This window comes from Castor canadensis, chromosome 1 (genome assembly GCF_047511655.1).
Source record: "Castor canadensis chromosome 1, mCasCan1.hap1v2, whole genome shotgun sequence".
Taxonomy (NCBI): Eukaryota; Metazoa; Chordata; class Mammalia; order Rodentia; family Castoridae; genus Castor; species Castor canadensis.
In genome coordinates this window covers 164,353,612-164,368,779 of record NC_133386.1, presented here as the reverse complement: position 1 = coordinate 164,368,779, position 15,168 = coordinate 164,353,612, and the positions used below count along the sequence as shown (strand labels likewise).

Here is a 15,168-nt window from a genome sequence, read left to right as displayed (position 1 = left end):
GTTATGTTATATTCTGTGTGTGGTAAATACTTTTTAAAATCAGACAAGTGCCAAAAGGAGTTCATTTTTAGTTTTTTTTGTTGGCAGTACTGGGTTTGAAATTAGGACTTCATATTTGCTAGGCAGGCCCTCTACAGCTTGAGTCATGCCTCCAGCCCAGTAGTTCATTCTTTTATTGACTATGCTAAAAATATTTAAGTGGCCTAACTCAAAATATTTCATACTGTACAAGTACTTCTGAGAAGTTTCTATTTATTTTTAAGAATACTCAAAAATCATAATGGCAGACAGCTGTCATGCTTCTTTAACATCACAAAATTAGTTAAGGTTTGTTTGTCAAGCAGTAACAATATATTTATTTTTAGAAAAATTTCACATTTTTAATTTTCATTAAAATATTTTTGGGAATATTTCCAAATAGGATAGCAACCACACCATTTATGACACTGACAAGTAGTAATACACTTTTAGGGGAAAAAAAAAGAAAAAAAAGTATAGGATTAGGAAAAAAACAACTCATGGTTTCAAATTGTCATTGCAGTTTTTTTAGCTATATATGTAGTAAAGGGATGTTAAAACAATAAATTCTGTTTTTTTAATTATTTATGATTTATTTTTGGAAGATGTGGTTTCTGATTCTGGTGTTGCATCAAAATTACCTTAGATTTCCAAAATCCATGATTTTCTCATACTATATAAAGGGCTAATTTTATCAGAACCACCAGAGTACTTTTGAATATTTTGTTCTAAATACACTTATATTAGCCCAACAGGGAACATTCTAAGTGGGACTTGGAGATCTGTAGTTGTTCAAAGTGATTGCAGATAATTTTGTGCACAATAAGAATAGGAAACACTGTTAAAATTAACTTCACAATCTTTAAAATGGATTTAAATCAAATTATGATTATAGCAGTCTACATTTTTGTCCCCAACTGAATTATTATTTAGTGACAATATGAATCTGCCTGTTTTAAAATGTATAGTCTTTGGTAACTAATTTGAATTAAAATGAGGGCTACAAACCTGAAAACACATTACTAATAACAAAAACTAATTTAAGCACATAAAATATGCAAGATACTAGAACATTTGGAGAGTAAAATACTTCAGATTAATTAAAAAATATACTCTAAATGCTGTTCAGGCATAAGCAAGGACCTGGAGATGTAAAAATGGGAAAGTTACAGCTTCTGCTATAGGAGTCCAATGCTGGCATAGTGAGAAAATGAGAAATGAGGAGCACTGCAACAGAAGGATGTTCACAAAGGGACTGTTTAATTCTGCCTTTAGAATAAAAACAAAGAAGAGAATGTTCAGTTCTTATGTGTAAGAACTGAGATAAAGCTGTATGGAAGAAGTGATCCTTAACTAGTATTTTTATAGCTGAAGAGATACTCTCCAAGGAAATTAAAAAAGAAAAAAGTGGAAGGGAGGAAAGGGGAGCATTTTAGAAAGAAGAACCACTGTGAATGAAGAGAGAGGGGTATGAAGTAGAAAAGTGCTGGAGGACACAATAAAGTGGTACTGCAGGTTGAAGTACAAGGTGTGAAAGGAGGTAGACACAACCTCCCATAAAAGAAAGGAAAACTGGCTTTAAATAATGGTGGACATTCTGTACTAAGCTAATGAATTTAGAATTCATATCAGAAGCAATGGAAACCCATTAAACAGGGTCAAACACAAAATAAAATGATTAAATTAGCAACTTAAATAGATCCTTCTAACAATCCTGTGGCAAGGGAGACAGCAGAGTTTAGAATGGAGGTAGAAAGACTAACACGTTACATGGCTGCTGCAATAGTACAACTAAAATATGACAAATCACTGAACTAAGAAAGTAGAAATGAGAATGGTGAGCAGGAAACGGATAACAGAAATGTTTCAGAAGCAAAACTCACAATAGTTAACGATGACAGTAAAAGAAGTATACAAAAAACAGTGTAAGGTTTTTTGCTGTGTATATTATACCATAAAGGTTTTGATTTAAAGAAAAAAAGTTAACTGATTTCAACTATCTTGTCATGCCTACATTTCATAATATAGCACATACAGATTGCAGCTGAAAAGAACATTAGGGTGATAGAATGTTTTGACTCAGGCCAAGTATTTATCTGGAGAAAATTGTGGCACAGGGATCATAAATACAAGCTATTAAGAAATATAAAGCACATATTTATTTGCTTTATGTTTAATTTTGACCTGAAAATAGCATAATAAGGCATTTGGTTTTCTAGGTGGATATTTTGTTTGTATAATAGTTGACATTTTAATCTACCCTTTGATTAAGCTCTTAAATCAAACCTGTCTGATTCAGGTGAATCAGAAGGGCTGTTTAATAATTTGTGAAGTGCTTTAACATCCTGAATAGGAAAGAAATGTACACATTCAAAAGAGCGTTATTATACACTGATTAAATCTGAAGAGTATAACATGGTTTTCCCATTGTTAGGAAAAAAATCTCCTTAGTTGCAAGGGCAAAGGAGAAGCATTTATAGTCTGTTCTATATCCAATAATCTATGAATCTTTACATCAAAATGCTCAGCAAGTAGAAATAAACATTTAGAAATAAATAAAGTCAGTGTGACTTCTCCCAGGAATTATGGATGTTTGATTTATACATCTACAAAGTTACACAAGCCTTAGTATTCAATTGAATTGAGCTGGTGAGAGTTTGAGGGTCTCCAAAGAGTGTTTGTATTATTCAAATTATGCTATCCTTACTTGTCTCCAGAGGTTTTATTTCCACAGGTAGAGATTCACTTTATTTTGAGTTGTGCTTTTGTTTTCTGCAAAATTCAAGTGCTTTGGAAGAAAGAACACATGAATCCTCACCAAACTCATAGACTTGGTGGGAACAAGTTGTATTTGAATGTTGAGAGAGAGAGAAAGCCTTTGGTATGAGAGCCAATTGTAATTCTAGCTAAGGGGAGGTAATTTGGATGGGAGTAGAAAGTTGAGCAGAATGACAGTTGAAGAGATTAGTGATTTAAAAGCAACCTGAATAATATAAAACTAGAGTCTGGTACACCAATAGAAACTTCATCAGTGATAAGACGAAGAACCCTTTTGTGAGAAATATGTTTGAGGGTAAATATCCTATTTTTTCAAATGCAGGCTCTGATGATGGACTTGGTCTGTCAAGTTCTTCAATATAAGTGACATCATGGTTATTTCACTTGGTGGGGAAAAGGACCAGGAGTTTCTGTTCTCAGAGTTGTCTTGCTTGCCTTCCCAAGCAAAAATTAAACACAATTGGCTTCTTCTCTTTCCTTGTCTATGAAATATTCTCCAACTTCAGAAATATTAGGACAGTTCATTAATTCACTCAAGATGGTTTTGAAGATCAGTGGATCTTTGGAACAAGTTACCAAATGAACACAAGATACTCTTTTAATGCAATGACAATTGATGGTAGTGGGAGGCGGAATAAAGAGACATAAACCCACTAACATTGATTTCCTCCAATAGGTGCAATTAGATTTATGGTAGGAAAGGTGGTGGGTAGCATTAGGGATTGAGGAAGAAGACTTCTACTTAATATTTTAAATGTTTTTACTTTTAAACAGTTTTTACAATAGCAGGGTACAGGTTTTATAATTCAAGGCAAGAATAAAGATAGTAGACTTTAAAAAGAAAATAAGATCAAAAATTTAAAAATTAAAATTATTGAAAATGGTATGATTTCTAAATGAATTAATTAAATATTCAAAATTTTCCTATGTTTTTAGACATTTTTCATGAAAAGACATAAGGCAACAAACTATGCGATTTATTTTCCCCCTAAAGACAATGTTGGTGTACACTGCTGTTTACTGCAGCACTGTTTACAATAGCAAAATATAGAAACAACTGAGATGTCCTACTTACAACTGATGAATGGATTAAGAATACACACACACACACATACACACACACAATGTTTTGTTCAGCTATAAGAAAGAATGAAACCATGTAGTTTTAAGGTAAATGAATGCAATTGGAGGACATTATGTTAAGTAAAGTATGCTAGACTTAGAAAGAAAAAGGTGATCACCTCCCATGCTAGAGAAACCTTGTGGTGTGGTGTCCACGCATTGTGGCCTGCTGTGACTGCAGGAGCCATTGGTGGACACCAGAATGCACAGAAAGCTGGGCATGGAGTCAGTGACCTTTGTAAATGTGGCTCTGTTGGAGGAATGGGATCATTTGGATCCTTCTCAAAAGATGCTCTACAAAGATGTGATGCAGGAAACCTTCAAGAATCTGTCTGCTGTAGAAGCGAAGTCATTGAGAGACTCTTTGGCCAAGAATTTAGTCAATATGCAGTAAAACCAAGTGAAAGTCATGTTTGTGGAGATGTCTTCATGGATCATGCCTCTTTCAATGTGCACATAGGTATTCAGACTGGACACAAAACTTAAGAATATGTGGAACCTGGACAAAAGCTGTGTAAATGTAGAAAGTGGAAAAGCCTTCAATAATGCAAAATGCTTTGTGAAACATGAACAAAGTGATACTCGAGAGAGACCCAATGTATGTAAGTATGTGGTGAAGCCATCACTTTCTCTAGTGGGCTTCTATTGTCAGGAAAGGACTCATACTGGTGAGCAGGCTTATTTATATGAGCAATGTGGAAAAGCCTTTTCCTCTTGGAGGAGGCATTGTGGGAAAGGGCTTTCCTGGAGAAAAACCCTATGTAGGCAACTCATGTGTGAAAGCTTTCATTTCGACCCAGTAGATGTCATGAACATTAAAGAATTCACACTGAGGAGAAGCCCTACGTATGTAAAACATTTGGGAAAGCCTTGTCCTCCAGTACTACCTTTAGATACCATGAGAGGATTCACAGTGGAGATAAACCTGTGTTTGTAAGCTATGTCATAAGGACTTCACTAAGAGCAGTACCCTTTGCCATCATGAAAAGATTCACAGTGGAGAGAAACCCTATGTTTGTAAGCACCATGGGAAGTATCTTGTTCAACCCAGTAAACTTCATGAACGTGAAATTACTCACACTGGGGAGAAACCCTATGTATACTAGAAATGTGGGAAAGGCCTCTCCTCTTATACTTTCCTGTCATGAAATGATTCACACTGGTGAGAAACCGTATGTATGTAAGCAATGTGGGATGACAGCTTTCATTTGATCCAATCACCTTCATGAACATGAAAGGATTCATTCTGTGTGTGAAAAATGTGAGAGAGGTTTGTCCTCTCATATTTCCCTTCAAAATCATGAAAGGATTCACACTGGCAAGAAATCCTAGGTATGTAAGCATTGTGCAAAAGCTTTCTTTCAATCCTCCCATCTTCATGAACATGAAAGAATTCAACTGGGAAAATACCCCATGTATGTAGGGATTGTAGGAAAGCTTTCATTCAATCTACTCATCTTCATCAACATGAAAAAATTCATATTAGAGAGAAACTTGATATATGTAAAGTACTGTGGGAAAGCCTTCTCTCCTTCCCTTCAAAATCATGGAAGAATTCACAGTGAAGAAACCCTATGTATAAAGAAATGTGGGAAAACTTTCTCCTTTTGAACTTCATTTTATGAAAGGATTCACAGTGGAGAAAAACCATGTGTTTAAAAGCACTGTGGAAAAGCCTGCATTGCATCTAGTCAACATCATGAATATGAAAGAATTCACAATGGAGAGAAGTCATATGTAAGAAATTGGGGAATACCTTCTCTCTCCCTTCCCATCTATATCATGAAGGAATTTATAGTGGAGAGAAAACTCTATGTATGTAAGCTATGAGTAAAGGCCTTCCCTAATAACAGACCCCTTAGACGTCATGAAATGGCTCAGTCTAAGGAGAATAGCTATGTATGTAAGTATATGGGCGAGTCTTTTATTGTTCAAGCATCCTTGGAATCATGAAAAATTACAGGTAATGTTGTTTTTTCCTCATGTAAATTTCACTTCCTCCTCATTTTGTAATATTTATTTTGATCATCAGTCAGCATACTAATAATAAGCCATGCTGGTATGAGTACTCACTTGGCAGAGACCATAAGGACCATACCTTATTCAAATAAGATGTAATTAATTGTCCTAATAAATCTCTCCACACATCAGAAAAAAAAAAAAGAAAGAAAAAGGCTGTCTAATTGTTTTCTCTCATATCTGGGAGATAGGCACAAGACAAAAATAAGCAATACTATGAAGAACAGGTCAGCAAGGGGAGGTCATCTATGAAAAAGGGAGGCTAAAAGAAGGAAGTTAAGAAGGTGAATATGGCTGATGTAGTTTCTATACAAGAATGAATACAGAGTTTTAAAATCTGCTGAAATCACCATAAGAAAGAGACTAAAGTAGAAAGGAGAAAAATAGAGAGGATAAACCAATTCGCATTATAATATTTATATACATGGAAATGCCACAATGAATATAGCTGTTTTAAACAAACAAAAATGCCTTTAAAAACAGAACAAACATAGAACAGAAAGGTAAAATAGGTCCTGTCTAGGAATTGGTACCAGTGGGAAGGGGGCAGATATAAGGAAAGGGTGTAGGAGGGTGAATATAGTGGAAATATTACGTATTTATGTATGAAAATGGAAAAATGAGACCTGTTGAAACTATTTCAGTAATGAAGGTAGCAGGATAAAAGAAAATGATGGAGGGCATGAATTCAACTTTGTTATATTATAGTACTTCTGTAAATGTCACAATGTACCCCCAGTACAAAAATAATATGATAATAAAAATAAAGACAATGTTGAGTATTTAAATATTAATGAAAGGTTAATATATAACACTCAAAGAAAAAGAGCAAAACCTGAATATCAGTCAGTGTATATGTGATCTAAAGATTTTAGAAAGACTAAAAACTCCCTGTGTAGCTATCTTTAACTCAAACTAGCAAAAATGTCATATTTCTCATTTATCTTTTATGTTTTTTCTTCTACAAAATCTGAGAACAGGAGGGTAGAACAGGTTCTGCCCCAAAGGCTGGGGGGGTGGGAGGGCAAGGGGGAGCTTGATACTGGTGGTGGAGGATGAATGTGGTGCGAGCAATCTACACACATGTATGTAAATGCAAAAATGATACCTGTTGAAACTGTTCCAGGAATCGGGGGAGAGGACGGGGGAAAGCAGTGGACGGGGGAGTTCAAGTATGATATATTTGATACATTGTAAGAACTTTTGTAATTGCTACAATGTATCCCCACCCAGCACAACAATAAAAACAGAAAAAAAGAAAAATAATAATCATTTCCACATCTTGAACTGACAGGAAACTAATAATCAAACTTTTACTTAAAAATGAGAAAAAAATGGGAAAACAGAGAAAAATATTGGCATTTTGCAAGAAGCAATAAGAGTATAGATGGGATTATGAAGGGATAAAAAATTGAAATATTGAAGAGAAGCACATATAGAGGAAGAAAGTTTTTATCAGCAACTTCTATGTGTTAGAGAATGAATTATTTAATCTTTCAGTAGCCTATGTATCATTTTTATTCCCTTCATTTTGAAGATCAATAAATTAAACCTCATAGATGTTATGTGAGATGACCAGGGTCATCTACAGTATGTAGAAAATCTGGGCTTTGTGTGAACTCAAAGGCCATTGCTTTTTGTCAGTATACCCAGTTGAGGAACAATATAAACTGACAGAAGCCTGGACAGTCCCGGGAGAGAGGAAGGGGGCACTAAGGAGGCAGAAGGAGCAGTGCTGGGAGGTCGCTCAGCTATTGACAAATCTCTGCTTTACCTGATACAGAATAGAATTTAAAACGTTGCTATCTATGTAGCTGCAGTTTTATGGGTGACTCAGATATAAACTTTAAAATAATGCATTTCTAATTTGCTCCAAATTTTATATCATGGTACAGTGTTTTGAAGGCAAAGATTATTCTTTTTCTGGTAATAAATCAACAGTTTTATACAAAGGTAAGTATTTCAATGATCTGAAAATGCTAAATATGTCAAAAGTGCATGTCACATATTATCCCACTGCTGAGATATAAGACTATTAATATTTGATTGTTATTCCTTACAGTTTCAAAATCCAGGTGTGTGTATGTATTCTAGAAAATTAGAATCAAGGCAGATTTTAAATCCTTCTTATGTAATTGTATTTCATATCTTTAGCTATTATTAAAATAGCATTTAAATAGGTTATGTGATACTCCATTATAAAGAATTTGAATTAACGTTTTCCTATTGTTCATTTAGTGAGCTTCCTTTTCAGTTTTTACTACTCTACTAATATATTCTGCACAAACCTTATCACACCATTGGTAATTTCTTTAAAACAGCGTGCCAGAAATTATTAACAAAGTTTTGAGTTTTATTAGTTTTAAATGGAATATGAAAATCCAAAATGTTTGATAAATATTAGATAACATAGACAGAAAAAGAACCTATAATTTTATTTTCCATATAGAAATCCTGATAATATTATTTTGATGCATACTTACAAATATTATCCATATAACTTTAATCTTTGTGAGATATGTTTTTAAAAATCAGATGCATGCTTGCTCAGGAAGCATATCCTTGTCTAAATTCTGAATGAATTTACTGTACAACAGTAAATTATATAGAATTGTATCTTCTAATGTTTGTTGTACACTTTAATCTATTTGTATCAACAAAGTATTTTATGGCTTATTTGGAGATACTGTAAATAATACTCTCTTTCTACAAAATAAACTGAAGTTGAAGCATGCAAAATTAATAGAAGATATTAACAATTGTCCTGGCATAAAAATTTAGTCAATTATCACAGTGACCATTCACTTTTCTCTTAAGGCCTTTTTGATTATTTTAAAGTTAAATTGCAAATGGTCCCAGGCTCCTCCTGGCAAAAGATTTAACATCAGCATCAACCACATAAGGAACAAATTCATATTACCTGTATATAATAAAATTATATGTGTATTTTCAGCTATCTATATAAATTAGCTCATGATCTAAATATAGCAGAATTAATATCTACTATGTGAATAATTTGGTACAATTTATTTAAGCTCTCTGAATCCCAGTTTCTTCACTTACATATTAGAAAGAATACTGACTTTGTAAGGCTCATGAAAGAAATAAAATGAAAGACATTATCTCTAATCTGCCAATTAGTATCGTCTGTTTTCAGAAAAAAAAACAAGATTTTTATCTACAAGCTTTGTTTAAGGGATAGAACCAAGTATAGACCGTCTCACCATAGACATTTGATTCACAAGTCAATACATGCATGTGATATTGAAACAAAAATATGCCTTCTTTGAGATACTGTAACACAGAAACCTGACAAAATCATTAATTAGTTAAAGTCAAGAATATAGCCAAGGTATAACAATGTCATAGCACGACAGACTATGAGAGAAAGACATGGATAGGTAAAAACTATTTTATTGTCCTCCTGGTAGAACAGAGCAGATGTACAAAGAGAAGTGAGAAGTGCAGGAAGAGAGAGAGAGAGAGAAAGAGAGAAATGGAGTAGCTGATTGTTTTCCATTTCACAAGAGGATTTGGAGATAACAAGCCTTCACTTTCAAGCAAATTCTCCTTTCCCACAAATTCTCCTATAAGACTGTGCTTATTTGAGTGGTTTTCTAATTCAAGCAATCCCTTACTTGGTTGAAAAGTGCACAGCACCATCTCTAACACACATCAGATATTCAGTGAATTCGTTTAAAGGCAGGGAAGACAATACAACTTATATTGGTTTTTATTTCAAAAATCCATGATCTCACCAGCCTGGAAGAAATATTTTCTGTTAAAATGAGTCATTTTTGCCAGAACTGTAGCATGGTCTCATTTTGGCTTCTTTGTAAACATATTTCAAATACAAAGGTAATATAGTCCTTTCCCCTACTGACTCCCCTTATACTTATTGAAAAATGCACAATGTAAATACTTACAAGATTCAGCAACATAATGATTATGAAATTGATACAGACAGCAGCAGCAGATGTTGCAAACTGCCAGTGTTGTTTGATGAAATTCCACTTGAAAGATGCAAACTGTTCCATGACAACCAGGCGATACACCACAACTGCAAACACTGCAGTGATCACCAAGGAAATCTGCAATTTGAGAGACCGGAGGAGATAGCTACCCATGTTTTTCACCACTAACAAGTCAAAAGCAAAACTGTATACTAAATAAACTGTCTTCAGGCTAATGAAAGGATCAGAAAGGATACACAGAGTAATTTTTTTCTTTTAAGGAAGTAAATTAAATTAGAGCCAGATAAATAGTATAAATTTAAGCTTATAAATGCTGTTAGGTGACACATATTTTAATTAGCTAGATTGAAGTACTTTCACATACATGAATACTTCAAAATGTCATGTTGTATGTGATAAGCACATACAATTTAATCAGTTATTGAAAGTAAATAAATAGGGACTGGGGTAGAGCTCAATGGTAGAGTGCATGTTTAGAATTGTGCAGTGCCCTGTACCCCGAAAATATAAAAATATAGAAACAAATAAATAAATAAATCCCCAAACAAAAAAGAATCAAGAAATATCTAAGTTGTTTTAGTATGACAACAAGGTTATCACACTGACATGGAAATTCTTCCCAAATTTCCTTGTTCAATTGGAATGCTTGGTTTTAACACAGGACATCTGACTCACCAGGACAGGTCATGAGAATTTTCACTTTTTGTTTAGTTCATTTCTATTTCTCCCAACAAATGTTTTATTTATAGAGATGCATATATTCCCTGACATGCTGTGATTTCTATTTTTGTTTTATTGAATGTATTATCAAGATATTGAAAAGGGTAAGGTTTCTTTTACATTCTTAGGGCTACAAAATTAATTGAAATTATAGAATGTCCTTCTGAATCTGAAATTCTGCAACATTCTGGTATTGATGACTACTTTACCATGAAGAATATTCCTGAGACAGACACAAGAAGACGAGTGATTTTGTCTGATGAAGGTTGATGTGGCTCAGGTTTTCCTGTAATGGGATTGATTACTTCCATCTTATAATACTTTGCTTCAAACTGTGGACGAAGTGTTTCCTATGAGAGAAACTGAAGTTATCTAAATTTCAAAGCCATAGATTTAAAATAAATTCTCCCCAAACCCTCCAAAACTCCTAAATGTGTCCTACATTTAGATTGTCTTCACAAAGAAGCAACCATTAAAAAGATGTCAATTATTTTTCCAAATAAACTCTAAACTGTGTTTTAATTAGCAAAATTTTCCACTAATTTACTTTAAGAAAACATTATAGAAGTGGTTTCAAAAATTGACCTCTATTATCTTCATAAGGTAAGAAATATTGCTAATATAAACCATCGAGAAGAAATCTAATGCTGTGTGATTGCTTCTGACCTAGAAGTCAGGGTATTGAGTAGTTTGGAGCATTGTGTGATACCCTTGGTTCCTTATCACCCATTTTCCTAGCTTCTCACCTCCTCTTCTTCCCATTCAATAAGGTCCCAAGTATAGGTTAGTATACTTCTTCTCCTTTTCCAAAACTCCAGGAAGACTGTGGCTACAAAATATAATAATAATTAAAAGTAATAATAATCTTTACCAAAACCACATTGCATTGCTTTTCTTAAGATTGACTTATTTTCATTACATTATTAAGTGGTTAAAATGGATAAACTTGTTATTAAATAAATATTGAAATTTCAATCTCCTTCACCCTCTTCTTGACATCTCTGTATACCATTATCCACATGTGTTCCTAGAGGGAGGTAATTTCTTACATTGAAATTGAACATATGAATTTTGTTCAAGGAATGCATCAAAGCATTGCTAAGAGAGATGATCAGTGTTACTGAGCTAAATATTATTGTCCCTTTTGATCTGTATGTGCTTATTCAAAATTATCTAAAAGCCTCTTTCAGTAATGACAAAAAAGACCAGATGTCTCTCATCCATGATCCTGAGATGGGTGGAATGAGAGAAAGAAAGGAAAAGAACAAGGGCATTTTGGTGGAAGAAGAAGAAAAGAAAGTCCAGAGAAGACTCTTCTGGATACGTACTCTTGGTAGACTATGCATAGACTGAGAGGGACGTAATTGAAATAAACAAAGAAATTATTAGACTATACTCTGGGTTTTCTGCATGAACAGTTTAGAGAAAGGATGTTTTTCATCTAGTAACTGGGTGCCACTTTGTGTCACTGAAGACTGGACATAAAGAAGAGCTCAAATACACATTCCTTAAAATCCATGGTACTATTCATACATGCATGCATTTATTACTATTCTCTTATTTTGGTCAAAGCACTCTAAAGGATCTGCTTATGTAGTGGAGAAGGACAGTTATCTTCAAATAGTTAACTTACCTCCTCTAAGAATTATAACAAAGGAAGAATTACAGTGCAAAAGAGAAATGCAATGATTTTTAGAAAAAAAAAACAAAACTCAAGTTTATAAAGCAAAGTGAAATCTTCCTTATCTGCTTTTATTCTCAACGTTGATGCAAAAGAAGGACAGGACAGAGATTTTTTTTTTCTTTATAATTAAAAAACAATACCCATATTAGAAAAATACAATGTTCATAGTTATCTTACATTTCATCTCATATTAAAACTTGCAAAATCCTTTCTCACATATGGTTTAATTTTCATTCTCACACTTGTAAAATTTCCAAGGAGATTTGTCAGGTGTTATGGTTACATGGATTTTGGAAACAAAGGTATTAAATGTCATTAAGTCAATAAATGGAAGAGTCAGATCGAAACTCCCACTTAATATTCTGAATCCACAAAGATTGGATGACACAGGCTATAGGTTCTCCACCCCTGATGCAGTCCACCATAAATATTACTACAGACTTTTTTTCTGTAAAGTTCTGAAAGAGTAGAGATGCTAAAATAAGCAAGACAGCCAGACTCCAGTCACAAACAAACAAGGTTCTCCAAACACTGGATCTGCTTTTCAAGTAGGAACGGCAATTACTGATACAACAGGGGAAATCTAGAACCTAAGAGAAAAATGGAACACAGAGGAGAAGACACAGAGAAAGGATTTATTATCAAAAGAGTGAAATAAAATGAAGGTTTTCTCTGATTGAGCATGATTGTAACTTGAAAGTAATATCCTGATAGAAGATATATTGAATCATTCTTAGGAAACAGGATTTTTAAAAAAAATTACAATATGAAAGAACCAGCCTTTGTGTTTAAAGTCCATTCTCAGCTTGAAATATATTAATTTTGGTCATGGCTTTCTTATTTAAACTCTCAAGTGAACCCATATTCTTACTTTCTGAAATTAATTAGAAAGAGAGCATAGAAAGTAATTTTTATCAGTGTGCCAAACCTGGAGGAAGAAAATGATACTTTACTAATTCCCACTAACCTTATTTAGAATATGATTAATAATAAAATAGCTAACTTTAAAATTAAAACAACGGTTGCTTCTGGGGTGGGTTAGCAGGCAAGTGTCACAGGGATCACATGAAGTGATAAAATATTCTATATTTTAATAAAAGTGGTGGTTATGTATGTTCATGAGTTTTCCAAAAGTGATTGAACTATACTTAGGATCTGTGGATTTGATTGAATGTAAATTGAGGAAAAACAACGAAAAACAGTTCTAGAAAGTAAGTGGGTTTTTTTGTTTGCTTGCTTTGCAGTGCTGGAGATTGAACACAGGGTTCATGCGGCTAGACATCTCTCTGCTTCTGAGCTATACCTCCAGCTCAAAAGTAAATAATTTTTTAAATGCCAAGAGGCTAAACACACTATTTGACTTGTTTCTTATGGCAAAACAGTGGTCTTCTCCAAGCTTGTATTTTTTGCTTTCCTAGTAATTTTAACTTTGTGTGCTTAGCAGTAGGAGCTCTGACCTTACAGTGAGCAGCTGAAAAGGAAGTAGCTAGCTTGTATGACCAAATCACATCACACAGCCAATCTGGGGGAAATTACAAGCCCAATTATTCACAGAAGCAACTGAATTGAGTTGATGGGTAGGCTGAGCAAGAAAAGGCTTGCACTGTTCCCTGGCACAGCTATCTTAAAGATCCTGGCACGGAGAAAGGACATTTACTTATGGCATGGCCCAAGCGAACACACAACAGAGCACCCAACTTCAGTGACTCCAAGGTTCTCTCGTATGGATAAATGCGGTGGCTGAGTATAAATGCAAGTAAAAAGACTGGGGCCCAGCCTCAACTAGAGAGCAATCAAGTCTGCCTGAACACGTTCAAATTCCAACAGTGCCTAATGAAATGCAATGAAATAAACTTCTACCCTGACTGAAGTCCTCACCAAGATTTGACCCATCAGCTCACATATTGTCCACCCCTCCCACATAGGAAAAAGTCATTTCTAATTGACAGAAATGGGAGATGGAGGGCTAAAGAGTGTTAAGGTCTTAATATAGAGACTTTGTTCTTTAAAAAGTTATATGATTTTAATCTCTTTCTGCCTTTCTCTCTGTAGTGCTTTCTCTTCTCTCTCACTCTTTCTCTCTTTATTGGGTCTCACTGCTAAATCATAAAAATGGTAAGAAAACATTGGTCATCTTATTGTAACGAGCAGTGAAGTTTGTCATGAACAGAAAACTCTGGGAACCTGACTGGATCAGTAGGTCTCTGAAGCAAGCAGCAGATTGAAGGGAATATAGGAGCTTAATGATGGAGGCCTATACAGGTTTGAGAAGGAGTGAGAGTGGGGAGGGTACAAGATCTGAAGACTTTAATTGGGGAGACTTATGGAGTTTAATATCTTAGAACTTTGAAAAGATTCCAATGTCCAGGCTCTACCTCGGAATAACTAAATCATTATCACTGGGGAGGATCCCCAGTATTAGTATTATTTTTAGTGTTTTGGAAAAGCTTCCTAAGACTTCCAGTGTGACGCTAGGGTTGAACACTATCTTGTAGAAGAAAAGCCATTGTGCTGATAAAAGAGGTGGAATGGTGGCATGGTAGAGCCTCAGTGCTAGAACTATAGCCAATTTGTCAGAAATAATGACTCACTTTGTTTCGATTTCTAACTATACATAAAGCAATGAACAATCACTTTAGAATCATTACTTCTAATATGCATGTCCATAACACTAATTTTCACAAACATTAACAAAAAATCTGAATATTCCCTATAATAGCAGGTATAAATGAATGACAAAATGGTTATAATTTTTATTACTTGCCAGATTAGAAATTTGTAATTTTGAAAGGAGAACTAACTTGCTGAAGTCAAACAGATGGTTAGGACCTAATTCATCCCAATTCCAAAATT

At 34.2% G+C, this 15,168-nt stretch overlaps 1 protein-coding gene across 2 annotated transcripts in view; it reads right to left on the bottom strand.

Annotated features, from left to right (window-relative positions):
- Positions 1 to 15,168, bottom strand: part of Ano3 (anoctamin 3) — a 286,849-nt gene that overhangs the window by 45,939 nt on the left and 225,742 nt on the right. For both annotated transcript variants that reach the window (XM_074043012.1, XM_074043020.1), the window contains 3 exons: positions 11,378 to 11,460; positions 10,841 to 10,981; positions 9,864 to 10,028 (listed from right to left, as the gene is read on the bottom strand). In XM_074043012.1, coding sequence (XP_073899113.1) covers positions 9,864 to 10,028; positions 10,841 to 10,981; positions 11,378 to 11,460 — 389 coding nt within the window. The remainder of the gene's footprint in view (positions 1 to 9,863; positions 10,029 to 10,840; positions 10,982 to 11,377; positions 11,461 to 15,168) is intronic.